Source organism: Vitis riparia, chromosome 19 (assembly GCF_004353265.1).
Source record: "Vitis riparia cultivar Riparia Gloire de Montpellier isolate 1030 chromosome 19, EGFV_Vit.rip_1.0, whole genome shotgun sequence".
Classification (NCBI taxonomy): domain Eukaryota; kingdom Viridiplantae; phylum Streptophyta; class Magnoliopsida; order Vitales; family Vitaceae; genus Vitis; species Vitis riparia.
In genome coordinates this window covers 10,411,332-10,424,868 of record NC_048449.1, presented here as the reverse complement: position 1 = coordinate 10,424,868, position 13,537 = coordinate 10,411,332, and the positions used below count along the sequence as shown (strand labels likewise).

At 29.6% G+C, this 13,537-nt stretch overlaps 1 protein-coding gene across 1 annotated transcript; it reads right to left on the bottom strand.

The window, feature by feature from the left end:
- Positions 1-7,123: 7,123 nt before the first annotated feature.
- On the bottom strand, positions 7,124-9,526 carry LOC117908177 (UPF0481 protein At3g47200-like). The gene is made up of 3 exons (XM_034821830.1): positions 9,468-9,526; positions 9,031-9,310; positions 7,124-8,091 (listed from the first exon to the last, which is right to left on the bottom strand). Exons 1-3 carry the CDS (start codon positions 9,524-9,526, stop codon positions 7,192-7,194), a joined length of 1,239 nt encoding a protein of 412 aa, XP_034677721.1. The 3' UTR covers positions 7,124-7,191.
- Positions 9,527-13,537: the final 4,011 nt, after the last annotated feature.

The window sequence follows — 13,537 nt, the reverse complement described above, 5'->3', positions numbered from 1 at the left end:
CAAGGAGAACGAATATATACTAAAATTGCATTCCTCAAGCATAAATTCATGTCCTTCTCCTTTATTGGTACCTACATGAAACATACATCAATATTGTAAGAATCTTATAATCTGCTAAAAATTATAAAGAATAATTTTATGTAATCTCATTTTTTTTCAAAACATAATTGTGAAATTATTTAGACATTATGTCTTTTTATAGAAATCAACTTGAAGACAACAAAACTTTTGATAAAAAAATAAATAAAATCAACTCGATCATTTTACAAAATTTCCATGATTTTTTATTTTCAAGAACATGTTTGATTTCCAAAATTAGGTTAATGGTATGCTTTTTAATTAATACACATAAATATTTATGTACATATGTCCCACCTAAATAATAAAGAGACTTTTTTTATAAAAAAAATTAATCAAAGAAAAGGTTGATTTCAAAAGTAAAATTGAGAAATTACATTTTTTTTTAAAATTATATTTTAAAAATATTGTTTCTATAGATAAGGACTAAATCTTTAAACCTAAAGAAAGAGGGAGTGAGAGGCAATGTGTGCATACCAACACCCACAATGTTGCATATGTAATTTGCGAAGGCATTTGTACAATCAATGGTGGTAATCATGTATGATGCGTTTACAATGGCTCAAACATTGTTTCAGACACACGTAAATTAGTCTGCTATCTGCACACTCTACTGCACATTCATGCACACATTCGTTTCGACATTCCACGATCGCAGCAAACAACATCACCACTATTGCCATTAATACTAGAACTCTCATGGTTGCCATTAAAACTTTTTAAGAATTTTTTTCAATGCCTCATTGTTTTAATAATCCCTAGTATTTATACCTATAAACAGTTGAAACAAACCCTTGAATCTTGTATTACAGGCTAAAAACTGTTCAAACAAACTCATAATTTATAGGCTTTACACCATAATTCAATTTAGATTAGTAATGAGTCCGCATCATCTCTTGGTAAAAGGTTGTTAGTTTCAATTTTTACTATTTAAGATGCATGGGTTCAAAAATTTTATATTTTACTTTGAGAATGTAATCAACCCATGCATTTATATGATGGTGACAATAATTTACTCAAGCACTAGGGCATGTGATAGAATACATTTCCTTTTTGGTTTGTATTTTGTTCTTTTATTTGATTCCAATTACGATGAAAGCTCTCCTATAATCATTTGGAATGAGTTCTATTTTTAAGTCCTTGTCTAATATGCACCTTTCAAAATGCATGCTAGTTATATAACTTTTACTAACATGCACAATTAAAAATAATCTTTTTCTTTCCATATAATAATAAATTGATTTAAAAAATATATACAAATAGTTTCAAAGCATATTAAAAAGTTGTAGCTTTAATTAAATTGGAAAAACAAAATTATGGAACTATTTATTTTTTTCTTTTTGGATTCAAACATAAGCCACATTTTTATAATATAGTTTCATAGGTAGTTTTTTTTTTTAATGAGTCAAAAGGTAATAATGGAACATAAAATAACTATTTTGACAACTATTTAGATGGAGATCTAATGTATGTACATACAAACATACATAAATACTAACACACACACACACACACACACACACACACATATACAAATACATACATACATACATACATATATATATATATATATATATACATACACACATAGATGAAACATGGTACAAAATAAATTTTATAAAAACACCATAGTATGATTTAAAATCTCATAAGTATTCCATAAAAAAACATTTACTTCAATTTCAAAAATGAATATATTTTATGTTATCTAATCATTAGTTGTTTTATTTCATATATTGAGTGTTAAAAATATTTTATTGCATGAAGATTAGAAAGAAAAAGTACTTATGTGATATGCACTTGTTAACGGATAACAAGGAATTGTTTTAGAATGATTCGATGACTCCTACAATGGTATACATAGAGGATGGTTGCTTCCTCTTAGTTTTGAGTAGGATAACATGCCTTAGTCATGTAGTCCTCATAATCCATTTATGAAGTCACTTATGGAATGAGGACTAAGCAATGACTATTAAATGTGGTTAGATTTTGGGATTAGGTGAAGTTGGATGTCCATATTGGGTTTTTTCATGTATCATGTTTCAACTTTTGAGAATTGTATGGGTTATAACAAAAATGATAAAAATTGACACAATAATTTGATGAGTTTTTAACAAGAATTAGAGAAATAATCAATCCACTATACACTAGAGAATGTATATAAGGAAGATAATACACATACCACTATTGAGCATTGAAGTATCACATATTTCTTTCCTCCTAATATCTATACCAAGAATTGTAAGACTAATTACACTGAGTTTTTTGCACTTTTTTTTCTCACCATCAACCTATTTCATACAATTTTTATAATTCTCATCCCAATATCTTTGTTTTTTTTTTTTTTTTCCTTATGATCTTAAATAATTATAAATATACTACAAACATCTTTCTTTATTGTACAAAGAATAATATACAATTCTTCTACTTCTAAAAATAATACATACCAATTAGAAATTTAGCTGTTTTTCTTTTAGCAAAATTGTAATTATGAAATATTTGTTAAAAAAAATCTATGATTAAATAACACTATTATTTATGAAAAGTGAATGATGAGAAACTATGTTTTAGATCCTTTTATAAAAATAAGAAAATTAGATGTGAAGCCTAATCAGATAATAATTGAAAATTCAAAAATTGATGGACCAATGGATGGTGTTGGTCAATTTCAAAGATTAGTGGGCAATTTAATTCATTTTACTATTGAAAGTTTCAACTTCATCAGAATTGATAGTGAACTACTAGATGACATCTATCAATTTCAAAGGAGAGGTAAATCAATTTCTTTGATTCTCAAAATTTCAATTAGGAAATTACACTAGTTACTTAACTCTTGAATGATCTCAACGATGTCTTTAAGAATATTGCTAATTGAATCTTACAATAGTTGAAAGCCTTATTAACTTATGGAAATTTGATGTAGATGGTACTAGAATTGTAAGCTGTATAAATATTTGTTGGATTGAAGGCCCATTTGATAAGTATATCATTATATCATGTTGCACATTTGTTTTGGGTAACCTTGTCTAAGGATAGAGTAAAATAAAAATAAAAATGTTGTTACTCCATCATAAGCGAGTTGATTTGATATTATTGTACCATTTTATGTAAATTTTGGAGTTAACCCATACTTCTTATCATTTTCTTTATTGCATTTCTCTAACATTTTTTTATTGGCTAAATTGAAAAATCTTTTGGTTTTTATAAACTATGAAAGCTTAGGAAATCTATAAAACCCCTCACATATATTGTTTAGAAAGAAAATAAGACATATATATATAGTTGGTGAAAATGAAAAATCATAAATGTAAAACACACAAAAATTATTACTAATTCATTTTCATAAATGAAATTTGTTGATTAGGAATGAGTACAATTCGTAGCTCTCTTATTCAATATTACAAATAATTCTAAAGGAAAGAATATATATTCAAATTGCATTCCTCGAACATAAACTCATGCCCTTTTCCTTTATTTGGAACAACACAAAATATACTTCAATATTTTATCTTATAAATGACTAAAAGGTTACAAAAATAATTCTATGTCATCTCATTTTTTCAAAACTTGAGTACAAAAATTATTTTGGATTTTTTTCTTTTTATAGTAATCAACTATAAGACAACAAAACTTTTATTAGCAAAACCAAAAAATAAAAAATAAAAAATAAAATAACTCAATCATTTTATAAAATTTCAATGATTTTTTATTTTCAAGAACATGTTTAACTTCTAGAATTAGGTAAATGGTATGCTTTTCAATTAATATTCATGAATATATATACACATAGCTCCCACATAAAACATAAAGAGACTTTTTTGAAAAATAATAATAATAATAATTTCATCAACTAAAAGGTTGATTTTAAAGGCAAAGTTGAGAAAGTATGTTTTTCTTTAAAAAAAAAAATTATGCTCTTAAAATATTGTTGATACTGATTGAATATTATATTTAAACCAAAAATAGGAAGAGAGGGAATATGTTTATACAAGCACCACCCACATTGTTGCATGATGTGTTTACAATGATTCAAACATTGTTTTAGACACACATAAATCAATCTGCTATCTACATATTCTACTACACATTCACACACACATTCGTTTCAACATTCCATGATAATAGCAAACATCATCACCAATATCACCATTAAACTAGAACTCTCATGGTTGGCATTGATCATCTCCAGGAATCTTTCTCCAATGCCTCAAAGTTTGAATAATCCTTGGTATTTATATTTGTAAATAGTTGAAACAAACCCTTGAATCTTGTATTTATAGACTATAAATAATTCAAACAAACTCATAATTTATAGGCTAGGTAATATAAATCAATTTATATTAGTAATGAGTTTGCATCATCGCTTGGTAGAAGGCTATTAGTTTCTATTTTTACTACATTGTCATGGCTCAGTGAAAATGAGGAAAATTGAACCTAATTTATGTTCCTATTCATCATTAGTGGGGTAGGTAATTGAATGAACATGTTCAAGGTCAAAAAAAAAAAAAAAAAATGCATGGGATGAGTGTGCCATCAAGCAATGTGTCTGTGGAATGCCCTTATCCTTGGCAAAGGAAAATAAGCAAGAGAGTTTTTTAAAATCAACTGAATTTCTTAGGTAGCCTTGTACACCCTTGTACAATTAGTGCGTTTACCTTATACACTTGCACAAATTTCATAGACTTAGAATGCAATGTGTGCATATGGATGGATTAACTATGTTTCCATTGTCATGGCTCAAGGAAAAGGGGAAAAATTGAACCTAATTTATGTTCCTATTCATCATTAGTGGGGTAGGTAATCGAATGAACAAGTACAAGGTAAAAAAAAATGAATGGGATGAGTGTGCCATCAAGCAATGTGTTTGTGGAATGTCTCTTATCCTTGGCAAAGGGAAATGAGCGAGTGAGTTTTTAAAAATCAACGGAATTCCTTCAAGGAAGGTAACCTTGTATACCTTTGTACAGTTAGTACATTTAGCTTGTACACTTATTGTAAATACCATGTACACATGCACAAATTCCATAGGCTAGAATGCAATGTGTGCATATATAGGTGGGTTAACCATGTTTCCATTGTCATGGCTCAAGGAAAAGGGGAAAATTGAACCCAATTTATGTTTCTATTCATCATTAGTGGGGTAGGTAATCAAATGAACATGTACTATATCAAAAAAAATGCATGGGATGAGTGTCATCAAGAAATTTTAATATTTACTATTGATATTATAGTATTATAGTATTATATCCTATTTCTTTTTTATCAATAATATCTCATATTTAAATTAAAAATTAATTTATTTTAATAGATCAAAACGTGCACAATTAATCTATTACTTAGTTAATTATGGATATATTAGAATTTTCTACTATACAAAAAAAGAACTAATAGGGAAAATAAAATTAAAAAGAGTAATAAACATATATAATTTAGTTATTTAATTATTTATTAAAAGATAGCAACACATAAAATTTAAAAAAAAAAACACACACATACACACACAATTAGGCAATTCCTTTGTTTAATTGTGAGCATATTATATTTTTATTTTATTATTAAAAGAACTAATGAAAAAAATAATAATCAATAAATGAAATTTAATTCTTTTAATTATTTTCATATAAAAAAATAGTAAACAAGGTTTTCAATTTTTATTTTTAAAAATAGTTTTCATTTTTAAAATTTTTTTTTGAGAAATTCTAAAATAACAACAAAAGTCCTTCCTAATTGAAGGTTTTTTTTTTTTTTTTTTTTCTCTCCATGAAAAGTTTAAGGAAAAAATGATTTTGTCTCCTAATGAATTCTTACATCTCCAAATAGTTAAACGCCATATTTACTCATTTATTTCACAATGAAAGTTATTACTTTAGACCATAAAAATTTTTGTTGAAGAATATATTTGGCCACAATTTTGTTTTTTTATCATAAAAGAATTTTCCTAACAAATTTGAATGTTTTGTCTCCTACTAGGATGACATATCTATAGGGACAATTTTTAAGATGAAGTTTTTGGTCCTTAAAGATATTTTGCCACAAAATTAATAGTTTCGAAGATGAAATAGTTTGTCTTTAATGCTATAATTTCTTGTAATGAATTTTTTTAAGGTCATCTAGATTGATGTTCATGACTAAAGGATCATTTTGTTAGGATTAAAACACCCTAATCCTATTTTTTGAAAGCGACAATAAATGAATATGAAAAATTAAAGCACAAGAACATAGGAGATTTATAGTGATTCACTCTCAATGTGAGAGCTACGTCCAGTTGCATCCACTATAGATTTTCACTATAATGAAATGAAAATTACAAGAGAATCACAAACATTTCACCCTTTAGGTTTTTCTCTCTATTTTTTTTTTCTATCTTTTTTAATTGTATCAATCTCTCCTAGTCTACTACCCTAAACATAAAAAATTAGGGTAACCAAATTACATGTGTAAAATCTTCAAAATACCCTAAATTAAAATGCCCTTATAAAATTTTGTCAATCTGCATGCAATCCATGTGCAACCCACTTGCTGTCTCTATGTAGGGTCAATTCGTGTCAGGGTGAACACTACTAGGATAATAATTAGGCTCCACACATCTTAACACATTTTAGTGGTAGTTCCATAAAATTATTGGTCTTTTAGGACTCCTTAGACAGACAAGTAAAGATAGTGAGAGAAAGGGAGCGACCTCATAGAGCTACACAAACATCCTAGTTGCCAAAGGCCTTACCATATTGGTGAGGATATTATTTACTCTTAGAAGCAGCAAAAATTCAGTTGAACAAGAGATATGAGGCAGGGGAAGCTTCTTGACCTGTTAAAATGTAGAACTTCTTCACCCAATTCCTAGAGAAACAGTTAATCCTTCTCTTCATTGTGAGCAGAAGTGCACAGCCAAGTCACATGAATTTTCTTTAATTCTTCTTAAATTTGATTTTGTTATTAAAATTGGGACTGACAGTTTTCCCCAGGAATTTTCATTAGATGGACTGATCTCTCAAAATTAAGTAGTAGAAATTGATAGAATGTCCAAACAGGAAAAGATGCGAAGAAATGTAGAAGGAAAAACATGAAAAATGAATGAATAAAGCCCAAGTGATATAAAAGTCTGCACGGCAGTGCCTATGAAGGACTATAGTAACCATACACAGTATAATAAGTTTGAGCAGTGGTGAGTAACAAAAGGGCAATGGCCGCAAGAAGTGAGAAAAATGTCCATGGATTACTGAAATAGTCATGTTTCAAGTTTGTAAACCAAACACGCCATTTGCTAGCATAGTATGTCTTGCAGTAGTTATTAACTCTCTTTATTTGTTGAGACAAGTAGCACTCATCCAAATCGTAGACAACCTCACGACCGAGCTTATTGAAAAGATCAGCTACATCCTGATCACTTCCCAAAACATGATTGATGATCCCATTTTTGTGAAGAATCCCGACGTCGGCTGAAGAATTGATTAAGCTGTCAAAGAACATTAAGTAATTGGTGAAAAAAGGTTTAGTATCTTCACACTGCTCATAGGCCACAAAGTTTAGGAAGAGAACAGCAGTGTTATCATCAATGTACAGAGGAGGGATTTTCAACACCCCAGCTTGAAAATTGATGTCTAGCAAATCACAGTCCTTTCTCTTTTTTAGCTTAACTCCTGCCTTCTCAAGCTCTGTTACACTATGAATTAGCTGTCTCTCTTGAACAAGGGGAACGTTGACAGAGATTTTCAGTTGCTCACATCCAGATGTAATATCTTGGTTGACAGATGAAAGGAAGGTTGAACGAAACACCTCAAGCATATGATCGAATTCACCTTCAGGGTTCAGATTCCCTTTAATATTTTTCCTTGGCAGTAAGGGATCAAAGAATGTGAGTACAAGATCAATCAGTGGTGGATCCTCACCCAAGCTAATTAGCTCAAATAGCTTTTTAAGAACAAAGAAAGGCAGCTGATTCTCGAGCTTCAATAAATCACGCTGAAGTGTCCGCAGCATCCAGCGGATGGTGAAGATGGGGTCATCTACATTTTTCTGTAGGATAGGGCATACAATAGGGAATAGATATTAGTATCCTGCCACTCTGCATTCAAAGCTAGTACTAAATCAGGTATATCAAATTAATTTTCAAAGCTTTGGAGTTCTCTCTCATGGACAACACTCATAAGAATCAAAAGATTTAAAAGTTCGATCTATCTTCTTATTCTATTTTCATTGCTCCAAATTAAAGACTAGAGCTGCCAAATAATTCAATTATGAACTAGCCTGCTCCTGCCAAGCCAAAGCCTCTAGCAATTTTAAATTGGAGTTTCCACAGAGGATAACTGAATTTTTCATATTGCTTCATTCAAGCAGACTGGATATATAGAAGAATACAAGCAGATGAAACTGTGTTCTTTTATACATGGATTCATATATTGGTAAATGCATAAATTCTGAAATTTTTTATGTTTAATGGTAAACATGAATTTGACTTGGTATTCTTATGACCCTAAGGAAACCTCAATCTATCAAATGAAATAGTTATTCAAATTCATTCTTGATATACCTAGTTGCAATCTGATTCCATCCATTCATTTTCCGGATAAGTCCTATTCTCTTGTAAGCAAGGTGGCTTTCTCATGGACCAAGAAAAAGGTTAGTTTGGCCCCAGTTCTATGGGTAAAGGCTCAATTTAATGCTGCTGCCTGCCGGGTATTTGATCAGACCATCCCATTCCTACCCTCAAAGGAATCGAATGATGGATAATTTGGGTCCTGGACTGGAAATCGATTAAAATGTTTTTAATTGATTGGAAAATGTATTCATAAACATGAAAGTCAAATAATCCATCCAATTCCTTGTGGAGAAGCAAGCTGGGTCAACCATCTTGCCTTCCAACGAACAAGTAGTTTTCTCCCAGAATGATAAAGTTGAGAGGAAAACTCAATCTTCAACCAATACTATCAATCGTGTGCTGATATTTAAACATACCTCCCTTTCAAACCTGTTGTAAAGGCGCAATAGTTCAAGCACAAAGCAACCATCGATGACCATCATTTGAACAAAATCATTGCTGTCAATATCAAAAGCTCCTGCGTAGCACTGCCTTGTCTTCTGCTCCAACTCCCTCATGGCTCCTTCAAGATCCTCTAAGAGAATAGCCTGATGAACTTGTGGCACCAAGTCTTCTGCCTGTTCTGCATTTTCAGGGTCCTGGATCCTAAAAGGCGTAAAAGATACCGTATCTTGTGTTCTTCCATGAACCTTAGCCCTGGGCCCCCATAATGTAAGGGACCAATGGATATAATTTTTGGGGCAAAAGCATTTTTATGAACTTCTCTTATGTTCTTTGGGACTCGATAGATTGTCAACCATTTTCCGCAGTCATACTGAGGCCCTTCTTTACAACGCTTATTGATGTTGATCACCCATTCTGGAGATTGGCCTTCAATTTGCTTTTGATTTGCTCTTGCTCTTTTACAGTCATTGTGCTTCTCTTACCTTTGGTTGCTCTCACCATCGGAGTAGGATATCAAACAACCTTACTGTTCCAAACTCAGGACCTATTTCTCTTCTTCTAGGCAATGAAATGTGTCAACTAATAAAATAATCAGTCTGTGAAGAGATAAAGAGGAGGAATATGCCGACAATTTTGAAAGAAACAATGAATAAAAAGCATATTTTATCAATTTCCATAATAATAATAATAATAATAATAATAATAAAAGTCTTTTGAAAGAAAAATGAGACAAATATTTGCCATGAACATACTAAAATAATCTGGGAGAAGGAATCTTGCAGCTGGGAAAGTGGCCTCCAACCTAACCTAAAGTTACATATATATTATTTGATCTGGATGTTTCTAGATATTTCACAGTAGGATCAAGACCTGCAAGATAAGTCAAATAAAATAATGATCTCTGCTTCCTTGGCCTGCAAGATAAGTTCCCACTTCAACTTATCTATAAAATTGGCTATGTTGCAATTTAGAGATATTCTTTAGGTTATGTTCAGTTTCGGGAAAATTTATGGAAAAATAGGAGGGAAAGAAAGTAAATAGAAAAAAGTATAAGGAAAGAAAAAGTGAAGAAAAATAAAAAATAAATTTAAAGTTTGTAAATTATTTTAATATGTGTCTTCAAACTCATTTTACTTATTTCCCTCTATTATTTAAATATTAAATAATTTTAAAATATATAAATTTCTAATTAACTTTAATCACATTTATTTTTTTCATATTTTTCATAGATAAATCAAGCATAATAAAATCATTTTTCTTATACTATATTTGATTCCCAAAATTATCATGTTTGGTTTATCTATAAAAAAATATGAAAAAAGAAAATGAAATGTGATTAAAATTTATTAAAAATTTATACATTTTCAAAATATTTAATATTTACATAGAAGAGAAAAATATATGAAATAACTTTGAGGTAGCATATAAAAATAATTTAATAATTTTAAATTTAGTATTTATTTTTCTTCACATTTTTCTTTCCTCTCCCATTTTTCCACAAATTTTCCGGAACCAAACATGACTTTAGTGTCTTGATTAGTTTGTATGGACCAAAGTCTCTTTAACGTGAGTTAAAATTTTATAATATCAAATCTAGGTCATCAGGCTTTGTCTTCTTCTCTAGCATGCAGTTGACAATGTATAGTCACACTAATTCATTAACTCATTAATTAATTCCATACAAGCCACCGATCTAGAACCTTTTTGTTCTCATTTGCTTCCAAGTCATTTGAAATAATAAATTTCCACCATTAGCCATCTCGGAGGGAAATCTGCTATGAACCTAATGCATATGATGCATCAATGTTTGCTCAAGGGCCGTGGCATGTCTACGTGTTCTTGAGTACCATCTCTTGGTCACTTTTCAACTAGTTCATTTGGATGTAACAACGTATAATACAAACATATATATTAAGGGATAGTGTCCCTGCAAAAATAGTTCTTAAGATCTACAGATAACAGTATGAATATCCATATTCGATGCCATTGAAGATTCCCATCTAGCTTTAACATTAACAACTAATAGTATATGTAACGCCCAAATTATTTTTTTTAGGGATAAGTTAGGAAAATAAAAATAATAATTAAATCAATTAATTAATTAATTTAATAAAATGAAAGAGGGGTAAAAATGTAATTTTATGAATAAATACCCTAGGTATAAATTAGAAATTTATGTTCTTCTTGTTCTTTTCTGAATAGCGTTCCTGCTAACGGAATTCCAGATAACATAAGGTTAGAGTCAGAATTCAAGGTTTGAAGAACGATATCTATAGGTAAGATTTTTTTTTTTTCTTCTAATTTTTCAATTTTATTTTCTTAGATCCGTCACTTTTTGTGAAAACAAACTTTAGGTAATTTTTTAAGAAACCCCAATCTAGATTGGGGTTTGTTTTTTTTATAAAAAAAAAATTTTGAAAATTTTGATTTTTGATTTTTGTTAATACTATTGAAGAAAAAAAAAATCAGAGGAAGAAAAGAAATTTTAGATTTAGATAATAAATAAATTAGTCGTTTGTGGAGGCTTTAGATTGAAAAGAAAATAAATAAATAATAGGAAGAATTACATGATTTTTGGATTTTGGAGGGGTGATATAGATACTTGTATTTATGGTATTGAGGCATTGTAGTTGTGTGCACGTTGCTGGAAGAAAAAAAAAAAGCGTGTCAGGGCTAAGAAAGAAAGAAAGAATATATATATATAAAGGAGGCATGTGCATTGGATGGAAGGAAGGCCTCGAAAACTAAAAGATATATATAATGAATCGTCATAATAATGATGATGGCAATAGGAAGAACTTGCTTTGTTTTATTGATTTTGTGTGTACCAGAGACAAGTTTGGGTGGCTATTGAATTTGATAATTAATAAAATAATAATATTTAGTTTTAGATTAATAAATAAGATAATATTAATAATGGTTTATTGTAATAAATAGAATGAGAGATTTAGTATAAAAAATTATAGAATTTTATAATGAAATAAAATTGCAATTTAATTAAATTAGTAATATGTTATTAGAAACAAATTGGGAATTTATTAATTTTATTTAAATAAGGAATAGATTAGTTAAATTATAGATAAATAGTAATAGTTATATCTCTTATGTTATATTAGGTGAAGAGTAGATTTTCCATAATTATTTTTCTCCCAAGTTTTCGAGGGTTTCTTTTGAGGTAAGGGAAATTAAAGCAGTTATTTTTTTTTAGAAACAAATTTTTATATACATCATTTGGAAACATTTTGAGTTATTATTTATTTTATGCATGGATCAAATATGTTTTGCATGAAAAGTATGTTAGAACCTTATATTTTGTTTACAACAGAGAAATGTGGAGATATTATGTTTTGTAAATTTGAATAATTGAAAAAAGTGTTTGACTCTGGTTTGTTTGACCCTTATCAACAGGATATAATAGTTGACTTTTACATTTCTTGGTGGGGAATGTAATTGATTTGGACCCCAATCTCTAGGGGTTTGGTTAGAGGTTACTAGTACTAGCAGTGTTTGGTTCCGTCCACCTTAAAGGAACAATTTGAGGTTAGCCAGCTATTTGAAAAGTCCCACCTAATTGGGCACCATTTGATGTTTGATGACTAGAGTAAATAAATGATTTGAATGTTTTGACTGAATTTGCTATGAAAATGTTTGAATCAGAAATGAAAGTGTATAATTAAAAGTTTTGAATGTATTGGCAAAACTGACTCAAAGGTTTATGAAAATAATTAGTTATGATATCTCCTATTTTGCAAGTGAACTTAAAATATTTGATCCATGGATTGTATTAATGTTCCTTATTGGGCTTTGAGCTCATTCCTATTTGTTGATAATTTTTCAGGTACCCTTAGTTCGGGCGAGGAGTGATGACTAGGTTGGGGAATAGTCATCATTAGGATTTTTCTTAGGATGTTATTTTTGGGCATTGTTAGCTTATAAGTTTATGTTCATTTGGATTATTTGGTTTTTGGAAGCTATTTAGATATTAAACTTTTAAATTTTTTTATGATAGTTTGAAGTTGAAATTTGGAGATTATGAAAATTTTTATTAGCACTTGAATTGTTTGAGTTTTCAATCTATTTGGATAATGGATTTTGGTTTATGGATGCTTAGTTTTAAAGTTAAGTTTTGAAGATTTTAGAATTTTGTTCTGCTACTCTGAATAGGTATTTGGTAATTGGTAACTTCCAATTACAAGATAATTGTTTGGGTTAGGTTACACTTTAAGCCTTTGGGTTTGAGGTGTGAAATGACCGTCACGCCCTTGGAGTGGGTCTTGGGTCGTGACAGAGTGGTATCAGAGCACCAGGTTGTGATCTTGAAGGGAACTTGTTTAGTTTACCTTTAGGAATAGATGAGTGATACATTAGTTTAAGTTTCAACTTCATCTAGTCCGATTCCGTTTATTCCTTACAATTCTGATTTGCTTATTTGGCTTCTTAGTGACTAATTTAGTTATACCTGTTGCTTTATAGGATACC

Excerpts from the sequence above, each read along its gene's own strand:
- LOC117908177 (XM_034821830.1), bottom strand. The coding sequence starts at position 9,526 with ATGACTGTAAAAGAGCAAGAGCAAATCAAAAGCAAATTGAAGGCCAAT. Across the intron at positions 9,311-9,467 it reads AAGGCCAATCTCCAGAATGG|GGCTAAGGTTCATGGAAGAA; the intron begins GTGATCAACATC and ends ATGGGGGCCCAG. Across the intron at positions 8,092-9,030 it reads ACAACAGGTTTGAAAGGGAG|AAAAATGTAGATGACCCCAT; the intron begins GTATGTTTAAAT and ends CCTATCCTACAG.